At 49.6% G+C, this 21,093-nt stretch overlaps 1 protein-coding gene across 1 annotated transcript; it reads left to right on the top strand.

The window, feature by feature from the left end:
* Positions 1-2,665: 2,665 nt before the first annotated feature.
* Positions 2,666-20,753, top strand: ARK2C (arkadia (RNF111) C-terminal like ring finger ubiquitin ligase 2C). Its single transcript, XM_053931332.1, has 10 exons — positions 2,666-2,692; positions 3,234-3,315; positions 8,965-9,274; positions 11,230-11,355; positions 15,572-15,701; positions 16,655-16,759; positions 17,280-17,375; positions 17,614-17,697; positions 18,552-18,658; positions 19,786-20,753. The coding sequence occupies exons 1-10, from the start codon at positions 2,666-2,668 to the stop codon at positions 19,901-19,903; spliced, it is 1,185 nt and encodes a 394-aa protein (XP_053787307.1). The 3' UTR covers positions 19,904-20,753.
* The last annotated feature ends 340 nt before the right edge of the window (positions 20,754-21,093 follow it).

Below are 21,093 nucleotides of genomic sequence, written 5' to 3'. Positions count from 1 at the left end.
GTGTCACTCAGAAATTAATGAAATTAATGAGATGTTGACTGGGGATCGTACAAGCAGGCAGGGGCACTGTGCAGGCTCTGAGGTCTGCGTCTATGAGGATTTTTGGGAAGAGCTCAGCTGTGCTGTGCCTGCACAGAGGCACTGTGCAAAGAGGGCTGTGACCACCAAAGAATTAATCAGCAGTGGGGAGCCTGTCTGAGCCCCTTTCCCCTGAATTCCTTTCAAGCACTTTTCCATCAGGTGTGAAGGACTCTGAGCAGGAGATGATAAACCTCCAGAGCCTCATGTTGCCACCCAGGACACAAATATGCTCCACCAGCCACCACAGACCAACCCTTCATCCTGACTTGTCGCTGGCATGGCATAACCTGAACAAGTAAATAAGGCAAATTTAAATAGTCTTTATCCATTTATTGCATCTCCCAAACACAGATCTGGTGTCCTTTACCATTTCCCTGGCACTAGATATGTGGGATGGCAGGCTGGAGATGGCAGCCCATTATTTTAAGCATGGTTTTTGGCTTCTTGCATCTTGCCCCAGCAGAGCAGCAAAGTTGGTCCAGTGTCTAAAACACAAATCATATAAGGAGCAGCTGAAGAAGCTGAGAAAGGGGCTCAGCCTGGAGAAAAGGAAGCTCAGGGGAGACCTTGTGGCTCTGCACGACTCCCTGACAGGAGGGGACAGCTGGGGGGTCGGGCTCTGCTCCCAGGGAACAGGGACAGGGCAAGGAAAAAGGCCTCAAGTTGTGCCAGAGGAGGTTCAGACAGGATATTAGAATTTTTCTTTGTCACTGCTGGAGTGGTCAGGCATTGGAATAAGTTGCTCAGGGAGGTGGCACTATCACCACCTCTGGAAGTGTTTGAGAGGTGTCTAGATGTGGCATTTGGATGGTTATGTGTGGTTCTGGGTTAATGGCTGGACCAGTGATCATGATGGTCTTTTTCAACCTTGATTGGATTCTGTGATTCTCAGTTTCACTAGATGAAATGAGAAAGCTTCTGGCAAAAGTGCTGAAAGTGAGACAGATTCCTTCCTGCCTGATAGATTTCACTTAAATTCTTTCCTCTTCTTTCATCCTCCCTGTCCCAATCTCCTCACCCTGCAGTCAGCTCTCCTGTAACAGCAGTGAGACAGCACAGCATCTCCCTCTGCCAGACCACTCAACCTTTATGCAGCTGAATACCATGAATTTGGTCTGGGGGGGTCATTTATTTAATGTTATATTTTCCATGGCAGGGAGGTTGTAATTAGGTGATCTTTAGGGACCCTTCCAACCCAAGCCATTCAATTGTTCTGTGACTGTCACACCTCACTTCCTATTAGTAAGTGAATTTTCTCTCATTTCATAAGGGTATATTCACAAACAATTTGAAGGCATTAGCACGTGTCTGATGACACCAGGCAATTAGGAGCTTGTTTGTAGACGCAGTGTGAATCCCCCGTGGTGGCCTTCTCCATGTGCCACGTGAAGCTGGAGCTGCTCCCGTGATTTTGGCTTTTACTCACTGCACGCTGTCAGGGCCGAGGCAAACTTCCCACCGCGTTGCTGGCTCTGAGGGGAATTTTAATGCACATCCAGGGAAGCGAGCTGCAGGCTCCTGGGCTGTTAAAAGCCTGGCAGGCTCTCCTGGTGCTCGGAGAGGCTCCTGTTGAGGGGGCTTGTCTGCCTCCCCAGTGCAGGAGGAGGGGTCGCAGGGGGTCTAATCAGGAGAAAGTGGCTGAGACAAGCAGACTCCATCCCCTAGCTCGGCTGATTACAACAGGCAGACCGTCCTCAGCTGTAAAACCTGTCAGTGAGATAAGCCAGGGCTCTCCAGGAGCTGCCATCTCCCTCTGCCACGATGGGACCTGGATGTGAACCAGCCCCAGCCTCCCTGACACCCCCAGCCTCGGCAAGCAGTCCAGGCTGCCTTACCCAGGGGAGATATTCACATGCTTTGCAGGCAGCTTAACAGCATGAGACAGATTTTTTTTTTCCCCTCGAAGGTGGCCGGGCTCCCTGGGCTGCAGCTGTCTGCTTGAGACATCTATCCCAGCACCAGCTCCAGGCCTGGTCCAGATCCTGTATCCCTTACCAGTAGCCTGGTTGCATCAAGAGTGCTATGTCCTGAGGAAAGGAGGTGGAAATGAATATTTCTGCCTTCTGGGTTTTTTTTCTTTTCATAAAGCCTGTAGCATCCCCTGTCTCGCTGCAGGGATTACCCAGAGGCTTTGCATCTCAGAGATGGGTCAGTGTTGAACGAGCACACAGATCCCTTGAGCCCTTCTGGCTGAAATACTGCTGGGTGGATAAATATGCATGTGCCTAGATGTAGTCAAACCCTGACTGATGCTAAAGGAGAATCCCCAGTGGCAGAAACACCTAGGACCAGACCAGTGTATTTCTGTGACTCAGTGTCACCAACCTGACAAAATTTATAATTCTCAGGGTTCACCTGGGGGTGCAAAGGAAACGGGAGCATTTCTGTAAATGAAAAAATGTCCCAGCTGCTTTGGATAATGTATGGAAACAATAAATATAACTGTAGAAGAGAGGGAGAAAAAGAAAAAAAAATTAAAAAAAAGCAGCAGCCGTGGAAGTGAGAAAGAGGCGGTGAGGAGGATGTGCTGAGTTTCCCTGCGGGTTTCCGCCACGCTCGACGCCTGCGAGAGCAAAGGGTGGAAATGGCACAGCAGCGAGCAGCCGAGCAGGTTCAGCTGTCCACAGGCCTGCATCATCTGCTGGCTTCCTAAAAACGAATTTGTACCTTCCTCAGTCTGAGGCTGAAGGCTGTGATGCCAGCTTCCAGCTGCGTGTTTTGGGTGCTTCTAAAATTGCTGTACAGCAGCTTTCCCCGTGGGCTTGTGGAGGATTTTCTTCGCAGTGCAGGTGGGGGATGTGGTTTGGCAGTGGGATTGGCAGTTCTGGGTTGGACTTGATGATCTGAGAGGGCTTTTCCAACCCAAATGATTCTATTATTGTATTCTGTGGTGCTAAATGATTCTGTGAGGCTGCGGCATCAAGGAGGTGATTGTGCCTCTCTGCCACACTCAGGTGGGAGCTGCCTCCAGCTCTGGGGTCCCCAGCACAGGAAGGACAGGGACTTGTTGGAGCCAGTCCAGAGAAGGCCACCAAGATTATCAGAGGGATGGTCCACCTCTGCTATGAGTAAAAGCTGAGAGAATTGGGATTGTTCAGCCTGGAAATAAGAAGGCTTCAGAATGACCTCATTGTGACCTCATTCCCTTCCAGTTCCTGAAGGGAACCTACAGGAAAGATGGGGCAAGAGCCTGGTGTGACAGGACGAGAGGGAATGGCTTCAGATTGAAAAAAAGTAGGTTTAGATTAGATATTAGGCAAGTCTTTCCAGTGAGGGTGGTGAGGCCCTGGCACAGGTTGCACAGAGAATCTATGGGGGCCCCATCCCTGGCGGTGTCCAAGGCCAGGCTGGACAGGGCTTGGAACAACCTGGGATACTGGAAGATGTCCCTATCCATGGCAGGGGATTGGAACTAGATGACCTTCAGAGACCTGTTCCAGCCCAAACCATTCTGTGATTGTGTGATTGCAGAACTGAGTATCTGTGGGGCGTACTGCAGGCTGTAGAGGCCCAGAGCAGTGGGATGTCACACAGACCAGCCCCACAGCAGGTTTTCAGCATCACAGTGTGAAGCTGCAGCTTCACAGCAGCAGAGGAGAGCCAGGCCAGATGGAGCAGCCACAGATCCACACTCATGTTCTGTCAGTGGCAGGAATCACCCAAATACTGATTCTCCACCCGTTGATCCCTGGTGCTGAACTTGGCTTCAGGATGTGATCAAAGAAGCTGAGGGGGACTGGAAACACCAACCAGCAGAGCATTACACAAGACAGGGAGATGTTGGTGGTGGTCATCCAAAGGCATCCCTGGCCATATGGTCCTACACCATCACAAAATGCCACAGGCTCTTTTGGGTCAGACTTGTCCCCAGTTACGCCAGAAAACCACCCAGCTGTTTTTCCCACCCCACAGATAGCCTGGCTTGCCCAAGACATGATTGATTTCTCCAGCAGATCCTCTCTTGGTCTCCATGTGTTATCACAAATTTTGAGGCTTGCAAAACACCTTTTAGACCTGGATTATCTTGATTCAGGCATTAGCTGTCTCCATGGTTTAGCTGAGCATAATGCAAGAAGGGCTGTCCAAGCTGGGAGCTTAGGTGGGTGTGTGGGCATCTGGGGGCATTTTGAGGACATTTGGCCTCAACCTGTGAAAGGAAAACTACCCAAAACTGGAGCAAGTCACCTGCTTTGCTGACACAGATGTGATAAATCGCTCATCTCAGAGCTGCTGATCTGATGTTGCTCTGAGCTGTCATCATCTGCTACAGCAACAGTATTTAAATGAAAGGAAGTACCATCAGGACAACAAAATGGTTTTTGGCTGGTGGGCAGCCTGACAGTGATCCCAGGTAAATCAGTTCTTCACAGCTCCAGACAGGATCAACTGGAATTACTCTAGGCACCAGGAGCATGCCAGTGAGCCTCACACAGGGGGCTGGCCCTCTCATCCCAGCCAGCAGGCTGGGCACAGCAAAAGGTGTTTCCAGGCTGGCCTTGGTCAAAAGCCTCTCTAGGAATGGTGAGGACTGCATTGCCTCTGTAGACTTCCCTGAAAATCTTCCCTGGAGATATGAAAAAACTGGACAAAATCCTGAGTAACGTGTTATAGGGGCCCTGCTTGAGCAGGAGGATTGGACTAGATGATCTCTAGTGGTCTTTCCAACTTTAATTCTGGGATTTTGTGATTGTCTTCTGGGCTGAAGAAGGCAAGTGTTTGGACATGGAGGGTAAGCCGTAAAAGCATCCAAGATCTGGCTAATCTCTCTTCCTGCTAAATCAAAGTATCCCAATGGAGGAGGAGAATCCTTCTATGGTGTGACGACCGAAACTTGAGTTCATTAGGCTGAGAGAAAAGTCTCTGCCTTGCTGATTCTGGAGCAACATTGCCTTCATGTGGGCACTAGTGGACAGGTGATGGGGAATAAAGATCGTGGAGGATGCAGTTAGTGGCTCTGGAGCATGATAGGCACACTCCACATCCTCATTGCCTTTGCTGTGGATATGTCCCCAAAGCTTGGCTAATGAAAATGTCAGCTCTGCCCTTGCAGTGGGGAGTGAAAACAAAAGCTGGAACGTGGTATCAGGACTCGGTTTTAGTCATGGATTAGTCTCTGCTGTGGCATACATTGCTATCCAAGCAAAAAGCAGATTAAATCAGTGAATTCAATTTTCTTGAAGTGTCTTATGGGCAATGGCTATGCTTGTTGGTGTCAATGCAAATGTGATCTAGGACCACACTTGTGCCTTGGAACAGAGGGAGAAGACTTTGTGCCAGCAAAGTAATCAGTAACAGACCTTCTGGGTCTCCACAACTCTCTGAAAGCAGGGGGCAGCCAGGTGGGGGTCAGGCTCTGCTCCCCAGGAACAAGGGACAGGATGAGAGGAAATGGCCTCGAGCTTTCCCAGGAGAAGTTTAGGTTGAATATTGGGAAAAGATTCTTCACAGAAAGTGTGGTCTGGCTTTGGAAGAGGCATTCAGGGAAGTGGTGGAGTCCCCACTTCTGGAAGTGTTCAGTAGTTGTGTGAATGTGGCACCTGGGGGCAAGGGTTGAACACGATGACTCTGGGTTAATGAACTTGCTGATCTTAGAGAACTTTTCCATCCTTAACAATCCTGTGATTCTCTGACACTGCTAATGTGTGAACCTCTGTGGAATTCAAAGGGATAAGTGCCTGCTTTTGGTGTTGATTGTGGTGAATTACCTGGACAAGGATGCCCAGCTCATGTTTGCAGGCTGACACTGTATTTACCTTATGTACATGAGACCAAAATGTGGACTGGGAAAGCCATCCCCACCAGGGCTGTTTGCATCTAGAGGCAACAAGCAGGAGACGATAAACTCAAAAATAACTAATTTTAAAAGTGTAGTGTTCTGTTTTGAGCTGTTACTTGTTTGCCAGGACATTCTGGGGCTCCCCAGCACCCTGCTTAGTGAGGACTGGCTCTTTGTTTTGCAGACTGGATTGGTTATGCCAGCAGTGTAATTGGATAACTGCTAATAAGCATAGGATTGCTGAAGTATTCCCCAAAGTCTTTGCTTTGCTGTAAAAATCCTCATCAGCAATTGGATTAGTTGAAGAGAATGAACAATTACTACATAGGGTAATGTGTTATGTTAAGACAAATTGATGGGTTTTATTTAATCATATGGTCTCAGTCACATCTTGATGGTGTTACTCCTATGAAGAGAAATGCATCACTGCACCAGTAGGTACTAGCAAAAAATACTGAAAAATGCTTTATTTAATTAATTAGTTCCTAAAGATAAGGCTAATTTACTTTGTACCAAAACAAAATGAGTTAGGCTTTTGCCTTCTGATACATTACCTTTGTGTATCTTCCTGCACACATACTACAGATAAAGTTTGTGTGTTCTGGACCTTGGGAAAGTATGACTGAGCTCCTCTCAAGGACTGTCTTTGTATGAGAGGCAAAATCCAAGTCAAAAACATGGCCAGCTAATCTGCCCACCTGCGCTCCCTAGTTCACCATGGCTCTGGCATCAAAGGCCCGCCACACATTTAACTGAATTAAGGGTTCCCATGACTCAGTAAAAGCTGGAAATCACTGGCTGAGGTTGCACCAGGCACTGAGAGACAAGAGAGTCACAGGAGATGAGAGACAGGCTTTCTCTGCTTTACTTACGTGCTAGAGAATGTGTCCCAGGAGATGTGGGGGGATCTCCCTGCGTTTCACTGTCTGGTATCGCCCCAAGACATTTTTGTCTGGAATACAGCTGAACTCAGCGTGGCGGCACAGGCTGGTGTGTTAGTGTGTGCAGGGGATTTAGCACTTTCACCCGCTCTCACACCTTGTCTCCAGGCCCTGTGAAGGCCTGGGGGTGCACAGTGGTTCACCCGTGACCTGCTGCAGCAGTTCTCCACTGGGAGAGCACATGGCCATCAGAGGCTGAGCAATTCCCGCGAGTTCCCTGGCAAGTACCAAGCACTCACAGCAGCCAAGAAGCTTCTCCTCACAATTCCCTTCAGCAATGGGCCAGGGAAGTGCAGGATCCCCATTTCATTACTCAGCCTTTACCTCTTTGTGGTGAATTTGGGCCAGGCTGTCAGGAGCAAATACAACCCGCAGGGGAACAGGGTATATATGAATGGCTCTTTGGCCTGGGTTTGCAGCGCTGTCATTGAGGAGCAGCAGGTCTGATCCCACCACCTCTAGTTTTAATTAATATCGTGGTCGAATCATGCTGTTATCTGACAGCAGGGGAAATTATCACCTCAGGAAGCACTGCTGTGGGTGGCACATATTGTGTAACCTGCTCTCTCTCAGAGGGGCACTGTGGAGGATTAGTTTGCATTTAAGAGATGCTGTGTGTAATTATGCACAGTTTTGCAAACCATCCATTTCTGATAGGCCCTCTCCTGTTGTTTCTCCTGCTGGCATCTGGCTTGCTCAGGACTCCCTGAGCTGCTGTGATGGACTGGCCCTGCCTGCCAGGGAGATGTGAGCAGAAGGGATCTGGGTGAAGAAGACATGATGTACATGCTTGTGCTTTGGGATGAAATAGCGTCTCTTGGTGCTGCTGTTCTGGGATGTTTTGTACCATTCACAAAGATTAAAATAGAAAGAGGAAGATGGGGTGTTCAAAACACTGCAAAAAGGCAAGTGTCCCATCCTGGGGCTGATCCTCAGCAAGACACATCTCTAATAGCCTCACTCGAGTCCCATCCTTAATTTCTGAATTGACTCTTTCCCCAGCTGAAGAGCCAAAAGTTTTGCATGATGCCTGTAAACGATCCAGGAATGTAGGAATTAACATGCTGGACTGGGCCAAGGGCCTGTCCAAGCAAGGATCTTGAGCAAAGTGCAAGCCAGTGCCAGATGTTTTGCAAAACGCCTCCACTATGGATATCTTTCACACCTCATTTCTTCCTCATTCCCATCAGCTTCATGACTGGTCTCATAGCAGTCCATGTTGTGTTTCCAGCAGCTGCTCTCTCCCTGCATGCAGGTCATGAGTTGTTGGAGGATCTCAACAAACACACAGGGCCTTCATCCCTACTCTCAGAGGTGGAAGTTGTCTCACTCATTTCCTGAAGTCAGTGTGAGGCAATTTTTTAGAGCAGAGATTATTTCCTTGCCTATGAGACAGTTTTAGAGAGGCAATGAAATGACTTGCAGGAAAAGTCTGCAATTCAGAGAAAACGTTCAAAACTTCTGTGAGATAATATCCAAAACCCAAATATTTTAGAAGACATGTTTTGTTGTTTATTTCCTTTTCTAGAGTGTTTGAGCCTACATCACAGAATGGTTAGGGTTGGAAAGGACCTTTAAAGGTCATCTAGTTCAGCCCCACTGCCATGGGCAGGGACATTTCTCACTAGACAAAGTTGCTCCAAACCTCATCTAACCTGGCCTCAAACACTTCCAAGGAGGGCACATCCATGTCTTTTTTGGGCAATCTGTGCCAGGGCCTCACCACCCTCAGCACAAAAAATGTCTTCCTCCTATCTAGGCTGAATCTCCTCTCTTTTTGTTTAAAACCATCACTCCTTTTTCTATCTCCAAAGGCTCTATTAAGACTTTTGTTCTTTTTCTGTTTAAGATAGGAAAGCCAAAACAAGCTCAAAGCAGTTTCCATCAGTACACACTTCAACTTGGAGACAAAACAGGACTTTGAACCCAAATCTACGTTTTGGCTCCAATGTTTTCTTGGATAAGAAATACCATTAGTCAAAACCAGCACTTTTCCTTGCAATCAGCTTTTAACTTGTTCTCTTTTATTTGTGGTTTTTTTAATAAACCTTCTGCAAGTGGAGAGCAACAGCCGTTTGCCCGACCCTTTTCCTGGGTGGGCGACCGCGGCGCTGGTCTGCCCTGCCCGCCGCCGGCCCCCGTGACCGCTGTGCTCTTCTCTTCCAGGTGCTCCCTTTCAAAGGTCTCAGCATCCCCATGCTACCTCCTGCCGGCATTTCCACCTGGGTCCCCAGCCTCAGCTCTCGGCCGACTTCGCCCTGCCTCACGCGGTGCAGCCGCAGCCGGGGCTGGCTCCCCACATGGCCCCCGCGCACCAGCACAGCGGCGCCCTGCACCAGCCCCTGGCGCCGGTGCCCGCCCTGCCCTTCCAGGACGTCGCCGGGCCCTCCTTCCTACCTCAGGCGCTACACCAGCAATACCTCCTCCAGCAGCAGCTCCTCGAGGCGCAGCACCGCCGGCTCATGCCCCATCCCAGGTAAGGGGATCCCGCTCTTCCCAAAGGATGTGGAGAAGCCGCGCCAACCTCACGTCGCCTGTGGAGCCGCAGCCGCGCTGGCGGGGTTGGGTTTTCTTCTCGAGCTCACCTGTGCGCACTGAAAATGCGTCCACCAGAAGGGAGGCTGCAGGGCAGGCTGCACCTGAAGGTGTGCCCTTCCTGTGGGGATCCCTACTGTGCTCATCTGGTGTGTCCCATTATTATCACTCCTAGGAGAATCATGCTGGTGTTGCTGGGGACCTTTCCTGTCCCTGCATGCATGAGCTGCATCCTCGTGGCTGCTGTTTCAAAACCATGCAAGAGGCTGTGCCCCACCTGCCTCATCAGGTTATACACATGGAGGTCGTGCTGCTCAGGGTTTGGCAGGCTTTCCGTCTCTGTGAGGGAATGATGCCGCTGACCTGCAGCACGCTCCGTCACCGAGAGCATCCTAAATCCACACTGAGCTGACTAACGCAGAGACAATTGCTGTAACTCAGCAGAGATGGAAATGGATGCCTGGCCTTGTCTTGATTGTGTTTCTCGAGAGAGGAGTGATTTTTTTTGGAAACATATGGAAGCTATTTGTGGGTTGTACCCATGGATCAAGAATCAGAGGATGAGACTTTGCAATGATGCTTCATTTGGAAAGAATGCTATGGATAGAAAATCCTTTCTTGCCATGTCCTTTCTGTCTGAAAATTGTGTGTTCTTCTCATCATTGTTTTGTTATGTATAAACTGGATTTTAGGTGGATTTAATGATTAGCTAATAACTGGGTAGCAAGTATGTTCTGGGCTGAGAAACCAATGATACAAGTGTTTATTTCTTAGTCATAAGCTGAATTCAAATAAAAGCACAGAGCACAATTCCATGCAGAATCTGCTTTGGTAAATGCTGTCAGTGTTGTATTTGCAAGTGGGCTGTAGTGTGGAAGAAGGCAGGAACCTCTTGCACAGTCCCAGTGCTTGTCTCTGAAAGCTGCAATGGAGCAGGATGTCAGGTGTGCACCTTACAGGTGTGGGGCAGGCGGTCCCAGTAATGGGAATATAGGTTATGCCTTTAAGAGTGAAGCCTCTGAACTGAGGCTGCATGAAAAGTTATTTAGCTGGCAGTCCCCTGCTCCATTTGCCCCAGTTTTTTCCTGAAGATTTTCTTTGAGATGGTTCCACCGGTCAGGAAGCAAAAGGGTGGGAGCCTGTCTGTAATGCAAATCCTGCTTGTGCATCCACCCTGTCTCTTGCCAAATGTGGACACTGATCCAGCAACACACGCTCTTCCCCTGAGTAGTTCAAATAAGCAATAATCATGAGACTCAAATCCCAAGAAAAACCTTGCTGTATTTTCTAGCACTTTCTTTTCCCTGCCTGCAATGGCAGCAGAGCAGAGGGAGAAGGACCTGGAACCCAGCCTGGTCTGTCCATCATCCAAAGAAATGCTGGCAAAAGCCAGTGAGAGTAAATTCTGCTTTCAGTCACTCATGAGTAATCTGGTTATGAATGAGGTTCCCCAGGAGTTTATGGATGGCATGGGAGACAAGACAACCTGCAGCTTCTTTATGATGATGGATCATGGCTGGAGCAGGGGCACCTTTTACTTTGTGTGTTGTTTATGGGGCTGACTGCAGCAAAAAAGGAAATAGTGCGAACTGCACAAAGCTGCTGAGAAGTTGTTTGGCTTCCCCTTCTTCTCTGCACGTTGCCAGCAAATAGCATCTCCTGCAAACTGAGCATTTGTGGGTGCCACAGGGCCTGAGAGTGGGTTGCTGCATGATGGCTGCGAGGGAACGACGGCCCTGGGTTCCTCTTCCCATCATCCCTTACACCCGCCTGGAGTGCTTAGCTTTGGACACTTGTCCACAAGCCCAGCCTTTGGGGTTTGCCCACGGGTTCTTGGCAGGAATTCCAGTGCCCACTCGTGTCTGACCCTCCCTGTTGCTGCTCTCCTCCCCGCAGGCGGGCCCAAGAGCGCATGTCTGTCCAGCCTCACCGCCTACACCCCAGCTTCGACTTCAGCCACCAACTGCAGACTCCACAACCCATGGGCCCCCAGCCCAGGTATTTGGCAGAGGGCACGGACTGGTAAGTGATCCCCATTTCACTGCTGCATCCAGTGAGGTGTTTAAGAAGTCCTGGGAAGGCTGCAGGTTTTGGGGAATGCCATCAGGGATCAGGGCTTTGAAGAAAGCTAATGAGTCAGCTCAGTGGTTACAGTGTGGGGAGTGTGCGATGGGAAAAGTCATCTCTGAAAGGTCTGTGAGAGTGTGAAAGCTTCCTATATAAACGGATCTTTGAATAATTTAGGTTGGAAAAGCCTTCCAAGACCATGGAGACCAAGCATTCCCCAGCACAGCCAAGGCTACCACTGACCCATGTCCTCAAGTGCCACATCCACATGGCTTTTAAATCCCTCCAGGAGTGGGGACTCCAGCGTTGCCCTGGGCACTTGTGCCAGGGCTGGACAGCTCCTTGGGTGAAGAAATTTTCCCTAATAGGCAATCTAAACTTCCCCTGGCAGAACTTGAGGCCATTCCCTCACCTCCCGTCCCCGTTCCCTGGGAGCAGATTCTGTTCCCCCCCTGGCTGTCCCCTCCTGTCAGGGAGTCGTGCAGAGCCACAAGGTCCCCCCTGAGCCTCCTTTCTCCAGGCTGAGCCCCTTTCCCAGCTCCCTGAGTTGCTCTTCATCAGACTTGTGCTCCAGAGCCTTCCCCAGCTCCATTGCCCTGCTTTAGGCACATTCCATTGTTGTTGTTCATAACTTTTCACCTACAGATTTAGAGAGAAGCCAAGCATTAATTCTCCCTAGTTGCTCTTTGTGCTGTAGGGCACAGAGAGTGTTTTTTTCCTGTAGACCACTGTCTGCCTGAACTAGACCTTTTGCTGTCCTTCAGGCACTCAAAACCCAGTGGCCATAATATTTTCTGTGGTCCAAATTAGGGAGCACCATGCTACCCTGCCATGCAGGGTGGTATGAAATGGAGATTTGTTCATCATTCTCCAACTGCAGTGTTCAATACCCTGGAAAAGTTTTGCAAGAAATTGTTCATTTCATTTTCAGAGCAGGTTGAGAGCCCTTGAACAGTTAATAAAGTATGGTAACCTGGTCAAAAGAATGAGAAAATACAAACATTCTCCTGAGTAGCTGCTTGTAAGCTGGGCAAAGTCCATTCTGTGCACTGAATGGAAAAAATAGCATGTGAACTTGTAATTAAAGACAATCGCAATGTATTTGCACAAGAGGACTGGAATAAAATGGCAGAGGAAGTCTTAATGATGGCATTTCCTAACATCTGAGCACTCCACTCTGCAAATGAAAACCAGGGTTGTTGCTTTTTTTTCCCCCTTCAGTGCATAATACACAATCTAAAATATGACCACATCCTTCTGCAATTTTCTTCTCAGGTGTTCCCATTATTGGCACTCCTGTGGGCTGAATGTGGTGGGGATGACATTTTTCGGATTGGTTTGCAAAGCAGCTCATGTACCATCTGGATAGAGCGATTCTTTCTGCCTCTCTTTCAGCTCAGAGTGCTTAATTATGATCATTAGAAGTATCTGATAAAGCACCACTAAGTGCCTTCCCCCTCCCTCCTTTTTTCCCCCTCTGTTGCTCCATAGCCTTACAAAACCCAAGGAATGGGGGTGACAGAAACCATACACAGTGAGCATATGTTTGGGTGACTCACTTTCCCTTGGGGCACACGTACAGTTTTGCCCAGTGACAAATATAAAAACTCCCCTCTAATGTGTTACCCCTGGATGAGCAGCAACAGCAGTGTTTTCTTGGAGGCTGTACGTGGTGGGTGCTGCCACAGGGGGTGGAAGTGGGGATGGAAGAAAGATCTGAGGCTGTCTCAGGCAGCCCAACCCAACTGAAACCTTCTGGTGAAGAATAAACAAACTCCCATTTGGTTCCTTAAATCATCTTCTGCACACACATGTAGTGATGACCATCCTGCCTGTTTTATCTGGTGTCTTATTCTTCACTCCTTGGTTGTTGGCAGCCTGTTTACCACAAGCATCCTGGACCGTGCACCTGAGCATCAAGATGCTGTACACTTGCTCCTGTAGCATGGGCTAGAAAGTGAGGGTTAGTTCCAGTCTCCTTCAGCAGGTGTGCTCTGCTTCTTCAGCCCCAAACCCTGGGAGAACACTGCTCTGTGCTGTGCTCTTCTTTGGACACATCTGTAGACCCAAAGCATCACTTCAGGAACCTCAGCGTCTGATTTTAAGTCTCTAGATGCACACACAGTTCAGCAGTCCTGTTACTGCAATTACCCGTGCAATTTAATCATGACCATTCACCTTTGAGAGATGTTTTCAGTCCCTGATCTCAAAGGACTCAGTGAATTACCACATCCACTTCATAGACAGGGAACATGGGAAGGCAGAGAGGAAGTGGATCAAGGTAATGCATCAAGAAGGTGGCAGGGCTGGGAATGGAGCCAAAGCCTCTTGATTTCCAGTTGAGCCCTCCATCAACCTGGGAACAACCTTAAGCAATTGGGTAAATATCCAAAACTGGGACACAGGAGCTGGAAAGTGCCAAGACCAGTGGATTCTCACCCTGGTTGTGTTCCTGCCAGTTGCCTGCTGTGTTTCATCCTCTGCCAGGTTTTGTCTGTCTAGCACATGGCTAACACAGGGTCAGCAAAGGTAGTCCCTCTCCTCAACTCAGAATCATAGAATTACAGAATATCCTGAGTTGGAAGGAACCCATGAGGATCATTGCATCCAGCTTGATGCAAGTATTAGGGAGTTCTAGAGCACTGGTGCTGCTGCCTGGTGCACAGGCTGTTCTGGATGAAGGATTTCTGCATCTACTGTCCCTTCAGGTCCCCATCTTCTGGTTGGTGAAAGCAGTTTCACAGCTGCTGGAGGACACATCTGGGCTGCTCCTAAGAAGGTGTGGTATGCCTTATTGCTGTCCCCTGTGAAGGGGAGGAGAAGCTGGAGGCTGAAATGGGAAGCCACCCTTGTGCTCTAATTAGCTTTTCTTTGGGAAATGTGAGGACAATTGTTATTAGAGCAATGGATTTTGTTATGATGATAAAGTGAATGATGTTCAAAGGACTCATTTGCTGAGTGACTCTTAGGCTGGAGAGAATGGGAATCAGCTAATTGGATTAGAGATGGAGATGCAGCATAGGCCTCCTCCCATTTCCTCCAAATGGTGTGGTGGTGGTGGGGTTTTAGTTTGTCTCTGTGTGTTGGATTGAGCAGAGCTGTGATGTTTGATGGCATCTTGGTTATGACAAGTCCGGGGATTGATCTGGGTTAGTTTTGTGGAGGATAACAGTGCTCAGATTCACCAAGCCGAGCTCCATCTCTGCTCGCCTGGGCCAGGCTGTGTTCAGGCAAGCAGGGCCATCAGGGATGTCTTGCTCCGTTGGTGTTGGCGCTTCAGTTTTGTTTCACCCTTTACTCCAGCAGCTTCATCCAGACATTTCTTAAAACCTTAAAATATTTTTTGCACAAATCACAGTTCTGGAGTTCATATAATCATAGAATTCCAGAATGGTTTGGGTTGGACAGGACCTCAAAGATCATCTTCCACCTCCTGCCATGGGCAGGGACACCTTCCACTATCCCAGCTTGCTCCAAGCCCTGTCCAGCCTGGCCTTGGACACTTCCAAGGATGGGGCAGCCACAGCTTCTTTGAGCAACCTGTGCTGGGGCCTCACCCCCCTCACACCTCAAGCCCTCACCACCCTGAGGCTGGATTCAGGCAAGGCATAGTGTCCTTTGACTCCCCAAGTCCTGCCATGATCTGGGCTGGTAGACCTCTAAGGAGAGCACAGGCACACCAAAAAACCCACAGAGAGTGCCCATCTAGCTTCTAAAAGCTACCAGAAGCTTCTAAAAGCTACCATTTTTGAGTCCCTTGAGTAATTAACTGTATTCCTGCAAAACATTCAAGGCAAACTGTAATGGTTTGCAGCACTGGCAGCACAGGAAGGTCCTGGTCTAACCAGGTTGATTTGCTGAGCCTGGGTAATCTTTTGAGCCACCAAAACGCTCTTGCTCTGAAATTAGCAGGGCGCATCTGCGCAGCTCTTGACCCCAAATAACTCAAACGCTACCTGGCGTAGAAACAACCCCTCACTCCTTCACGGTGGCCCGGTGGGCGATTCCCCAGACTGGAGGAAACTCCCTTCCAAGCCGTGCCGTGTTCCCAGGCTGAGGAGCAGCCCAGAGCTCAGCAGGGAGATTGCCCTGTGAGCGTGGTCTGGCGTGCTGCCGTCCACGAGCACAGGCGGGCACACTCAGAGCCACGTCTCCCTCCTGCTGCCCACAGGGACCTCAGCGTCGACGCGGGGCTGACTCACGCCCAGTTCCAGGTCCGGCCGGTGCCCCAGCCCTATCAGCATTACTTGGCTACACCTCGGATGCACCACTTCCCCAGAAGCACATCCTCAACCCAGGTGGTAAGTGGAACGCTTTTACTGGGAAATGTTTTATGCATTGTCTGACAGAAAGCAGTCAAAATAAAGGCTGCTATCTTTCGATCACCTGTCTTCTGCAAATCCCACTTATCTCCGGCCGTGGGAGGGAGCGTCTGAAAAGATAATGTTGCATCACTGCACTGGATTAGAGAAAGAAAAGAAAAGCTCAGCTGTTCTGGAAGAATTCGGTCCGTTGCTTGCAGCACCACGTTCACAAGCTGGTCTGCAAAACATGGGCAGGATGCAAGAGACTCAGTAGTTAACATTAATATTAATCCTGGAAGGAACTGTGGTCTCCCAGGATTTTTTGTATGCAGAAGGATTGGCAGTGGGTGACTGCCTTCCCTGGAGTCAGCCCCAAAGACCATCCCTCCTCAAGTCGTTGCTCTCTACACCAGCTTTGATGCCACCTGTAAAGGTTTTGCATGACCTCTTGCACAGGTGGAGGTGGGATTGATGAGAAGACAGGCTGGCTGGGTGCTGTATTTGCAGCTAAGTCACGCCAAGCACTGCTAATCCTTAAAACATCCCAGAAATCCCATGAGGGTGTTTTACCCTTGTGCTGTGTCAGACCCTGACACCTGTGTAATAAAGCTAGCCTTAAAAAAAAAAAAAAAAAAGAACAGAAATCCACCCATTTAAATGAAATAAAATTTCATTGTAATCTAATCCATGTTGGGAGCTTGGAACCACAATGTTATGGATGATACAGGAATTATTATAACAGTTTATTTGGAAGGAGTGCATGTTCTTACGTATCATTTATAGGAAATGTATTAGATAAAACCTAATTTTTTTGTTATCAAAAGGCTTAAATTGGTGAAAGTGTCAATCTACTCTTTCAATTTGAAATTTTAAAGCGTTAGATTTACACACAAGGGTTTTCTGTAGGCAGCTATACAGGTGGCTTTATTTTTCTCCCTCACTTTTTTCAGGTTGTTCATGAAATCAGAAATTACCCTTACCCTCAGCTTCAGCTGCTTGCTCTTCAGGGACTGAACCCAAGCAGGCACACATCCGCTGTGCGGGAGAGCTATGAAGTACGTATCTGGAGACTGGAATTCTTAATTTTTAAAGAGCTGTGAATTTATGCAAGCTCTGGTATAAAGCTGTAAGACTGTTTTTTGTGGTGCGGCGGTTGCAATGAGTCTTTAATCTATTTCAGTAATAACTGGGAAGTGATGGGGTTAAATTTAGTTAAAGATGGTTTACTCCAAGGTGCCTGGATCTGGCTTGGGTTGACTCTGGCTCCTTTCATTTGTGAGCAAAGTGCTCCAGACCTATGGGGTTTTGTTTCCCAGCCTGTCAGATGAAGCTCAAATCCCATCCTAATTTGTGAAATATTGGACATCCAGCTCTTTGCCTCGAGCTCTTAGTTATTATCCCAAGTGCCAGGGATCAGATCCATCATTACAGCATGGCTGATTTGGGTTTGATGGCCATTCCCACTGAGAGGAGGACAGGAGTGAGCCTTGGTTGCCAGCAGGTATGGTTGTGTGGTGGGAGCTGGTGCCTTGGGAGCAGTGGGGACGGCACTTTCCTGATGTTCCTGTGCCGCAGGAGCTGCTGCAGCTGGAGGACAGGCTGGGCAGCGTGAGCCGGGGCGCCGTCCAGAACACCATCGAGAGATTCACCTTCCCCCACAAGTACAAGAAGGTGAGTGCCCCAAAACACGGCACGGCTGCCAGCCCCTCTCAGTCGGCCAGGGGCTGCGGGCACGGAGCAGGCAGAAGGAAGGGTCACAATCCTCAGGGTTGGCAGACTGGCACCATCAAGCAAACCATGCCCCACGGCGGGGGAGGAACAGCCCAGCACGGGTGCTTTGATATCTTGCGGGGCTCCCGGGTGGGGCGGAAGCGGTGGCGTAGCTCAGCTGCCTGTTTCTCACTTCTAGGCTAGGAAGCTGCGGGCCAAATTTTCAAAAGGGTCTCAACCTTCTCCCACCCAGCGGGTGCAATTTCCCCCCTGTCCGCACCTGGTAAGAAAGTGCACACCACCAAGGGGGCTTCGTGCATGCAAACCCGCCCCGTTCTGCATGCAAGCGGCGCTGCCCCGCGCCCGCCGTGAGGGCGGCGGCGGCTCCGCGGCCTGGGGGGCCTTGCTCTCCCCTGGCTTCACAAGGGGTGTCTCCTCTGTCGGAGCTGACCTCCCACCCATGAGGAAATGGGCTAATTTTTGGGTTGTGCTGAGTAGAAATTGGGAAGAATGCTTGTCTGGGTAGTGATTTCTGGTGTTGGTCACTCCCGGCTGGAGGGTAGGGATGCTGCACTGCCCACGTTGGAAGTGAGGTAACTCCTGCTGCACTTGTCTCCCATCGCATCTCCAGTGAACCCAGGAAAAGGATATGAATAGGAATGGATGCGTGGGGAAAGAGAAGAAGGGAGAGCTGACAGGCTAAGCACTGCCCTGTGGTGCGGCATGGGACTGGGCCAGTGGCCAAGCTGGCATGGGGCACAGTGGTTGTCCTTCCTGGCAGTGGTGGCACCATGAGGTTTGGGGTCTCCCCAAGGAGAAGCCTCCAGCAAAGGAGACCATGGGGCCATCCCCACTGCAAGGAAGTGGTGGGGGCCTGTATTAGGGCAGCAGAGGACAGCTGCTCCTTGGGGTATTGCCAACAGCTTCACTGCCACCAGCCTCAGGAGGAGACATGCCAACCTGCAGCATGTTGGTGGCACACTCATCTCGCTGGCTGTTTTGGCTGGGCTGGCTTCCCTGAGCTGGAGGATCTGGCTCATAGATGGAGATCTCATTATTTTTCTTCCTGCAACTGCTCAGGCTTGGGAGAGCATTAGAAGGGCAAGGTCTAACCAAATGTTTTTAATTTTGCTGCAGAGAAGACCACAGGAAGGCAAAGCTGAGCAAGACGATGGCGAGGAGTCAGATACCGACGAGAAATGCACAATCTGTCTGTCCATGCTTGAAGATGGAGAGGACGTCAGGTGAGATCCTTCCATCCCCTCCTCTGCCTCTCCATGCCATCTGAGTTGTGTTTATTTGGATTAATGTAGCTGTGCACTGGCGGGGTTGTCTCTGTTCTTGTCCTTGAGAAACTCACCTGGGCTGTTGCGGGGTCTGGGAACCCAAATGCTTTGCAGATGGACATTGGTATGGCCTGTAGGCAGGAAGAGCCCTGCAGCAGCTTTTATAGTGCTTCCTGTGTTTGGATCATCTGATCCCAGGCTGTGCCAGCTGGCCAGGTGCCGAAGTGTCAGAGAAGGGTAGGTTAGACTGATCTCTGACAACCATCTGGAGCCTGGGGTCATCAACACCTGTGCCTGACAGATGACCAAAGTATGATAAAAAGCAGTGTTGGTGTGAAGTCCAGGCAAGTTGGGCTTGTGTCCAAGACACAGCTGCTTTATTGTAGAATAAGTAGGATTACTCTGCCCGCATGGTCACAGAGAACCATCCCCAGCCAACAGAGCTCCAGTTGTCTCTAACAGACACCCCAGGCTGTTCACTGGGTCAAATCTCTGCTTGTGACAGAAGATAGGGATAAGAAATTGCAAGGGGTTGAACTATCATGGCTGAAGGGACTGCAGGTGACAAGTACCCAGGTCTGCTTCTCATGCTTAAATTGCCAAGTAAAGTCCTGATCCTTTTGCTGTCGGTTCTTGTGGTTCAAGGTTCCCCTGTACCACAGGGGTGAAATGTGATGATGGCAGAGGTGATGTGGGTGAAACATGACCACCTTCCCTGGGGACGCCCAGGTAGGAATGGTGTGGGCCCACCTGACTGCTAATGTGACACAACCATGAAGAGCTAAGAGGCTTTGGAGTATAACCTTGCTCCTGAAATCTTAAGAATTAGCAGCCAGCAAAATTAATAACTGGAACAACTCAATTCAGGATGGTGTGGGGGCTTCTAATAGGCCAAGGAGGACACTATCTCCAGCCCACTGCCCTGTGTGAACTGGCATGGCTGGGAAAGGCTGCAGGGCCTTGGTGGCAATGGTGTCACCACAGCAGTGCTTCCCATGTTCGGAGCAGCCCCAGATGCTGTTTTTCAGCTCTTCTTGGTCCCTTGGACCTCCTCCATCCTAACAGCGGTGTTTTTCTCTCTGCAGGCGGTTGCCCTGTATGCATCTCTTTCACCAAGTGTGCGTGGACCAGTGGCTGGCCACCAGCAAGAAGTGCCCGATCTGCAGGGTGGACATTGAAACACAGCTCGGCTCGGACAGCTGAAAAGACTAGCTGGACACACCATTTTCCTTACCAGGTCGTATGGCCATAAACCCTTGCAGCGAAATTTTTTGCCTTCTGAGCCATTTGATTGAGAGGGGAAGTCTGCAGGCACGGTAGTGAGGAGGAGGAGGAGGTGATACAATATCTAGCAGTAGGAGATGTTGCACATATACGCAGGATACAGGCCCAGTGAAAGGGAGCTGGCATTCCCGGAGCTCAGAGACCCCGTGCTGCAGAAGATTTTAGTGTTGAATATGAAGGAACTAGTTGTGGTAGTCCGGCCTGTCAATCCTGCTTTTCATGGGGATTGTATATATACCTCTCAAATATGTAGAAACATGTTAGGGGTCCTTTAGCTATTTCTATGGATGGCAGCTGGAGCATGTTAGCTTAAGAAATGTTGTGTTTGATGCCCTACTCATCTTGTGGTGGACATGTTGCTGTTACCTAATTTGCACCAAATATTTTTTCATAGATTCCTTATTTTGGTGCCTGATTAATACATTGCAGAGGGGGAAATAAAGAGGTCAAACATCTCCATCCTTGGGGTGGGGGAAAGAGGAGGAAAAGCAAAATCCTGTTTACAGTCAGAAGGGTTTGTGCTCTTTGCCTCAGCCGCGTGTGCTTCTTTCCCTTGCATTTACAGTGTGTTGCAAATTTAGAGAAGCTTAATAAAAATAAAAATTGGGGATAAAATGAACGAAGCAATAGGGAAAAGCTTCGTTCCTGCTTGTCTGCTGGTGCTGGACACTTTCTGTAGCGGCACAGTATTTGAGTAGATGCTGTTTCTTTGCTTTCTGTATTTTAACAAAGTAGCTTGTCATATCAAAATCCAAGGAAGTTCTGTCTATATGATTGCAATTGTCCGTGATGCTTTCTTCTGTGAGCTGTGTGGCTGGTTGGCTTTGCCAGCACTGCTCCAAAGTGATGGTTACGGGAGTCGGCGCCTGCCGCTGTTCTTTGGGGTGTAACAACGCCGGAGAGGCGCTGAGAGGTGCAAAATGTTGACTCTCCTCCCATCGCCAGAGCATCTCTTGATAAGGGGACAGAAGAAAACTCGATGTTGACAAGACACTGCTGAGACCATGAGCCCTTGGGCGCGGGAGGGGAAGGCAGGGTGGAGGTGGGGCTGCCACTTTTTGGGAGCCCGGCTGCTGGGCCGTGACCCTGCCCCAAAGCGTGCGCACCCG

The sequence above is a fragment of the Vidua chalybeata genome, chromosome Z (assembly GCF_026979565.1).
Source record: "Vidua chalybeata isolate OUT-0048 chromosome Z, bVidCha1 merged haplotype, whole genome shotgun sequence".
Taxonomy (NCBI): domain Eukaryota; kingdom Metazoa; phylum Chordata; class Aves; order Passeriformes; family Viduidae; genus Vidua; species Vidua chalybeata.
Note: the sequence above shows the minus strand (reverse complement) of the source record. Positions and strands in the feature narration are given on the sequence as shown.

What these genes read in the sequence shown, in the direction of transcription:
- ARK2C (XM_053931332.1), top strand. Translation starts at nt 2,666, where the DNA reads ATGGCACAGCAGCGAGCAGCCGAGCAG. An exon ending in AGCAGCGAGCAGCCGAGCAG is followed by an intron (nt 2,693 to 3,233) that starts GTTCAGCTGTCC and finishes ATTCCCTTCCAG; the next exon opens with TTCCTGAAGGGAACCTACAG. An exon ending in TGGCTTCAGATTGAAAAAAA is followed by an intron (nt 3,316 to 8,964) that starts GTAGGTTTAGAT and finishes CTTCTCTTCCAG; the next exon opens with GTGCTCCCTTTCAAAGGTCT.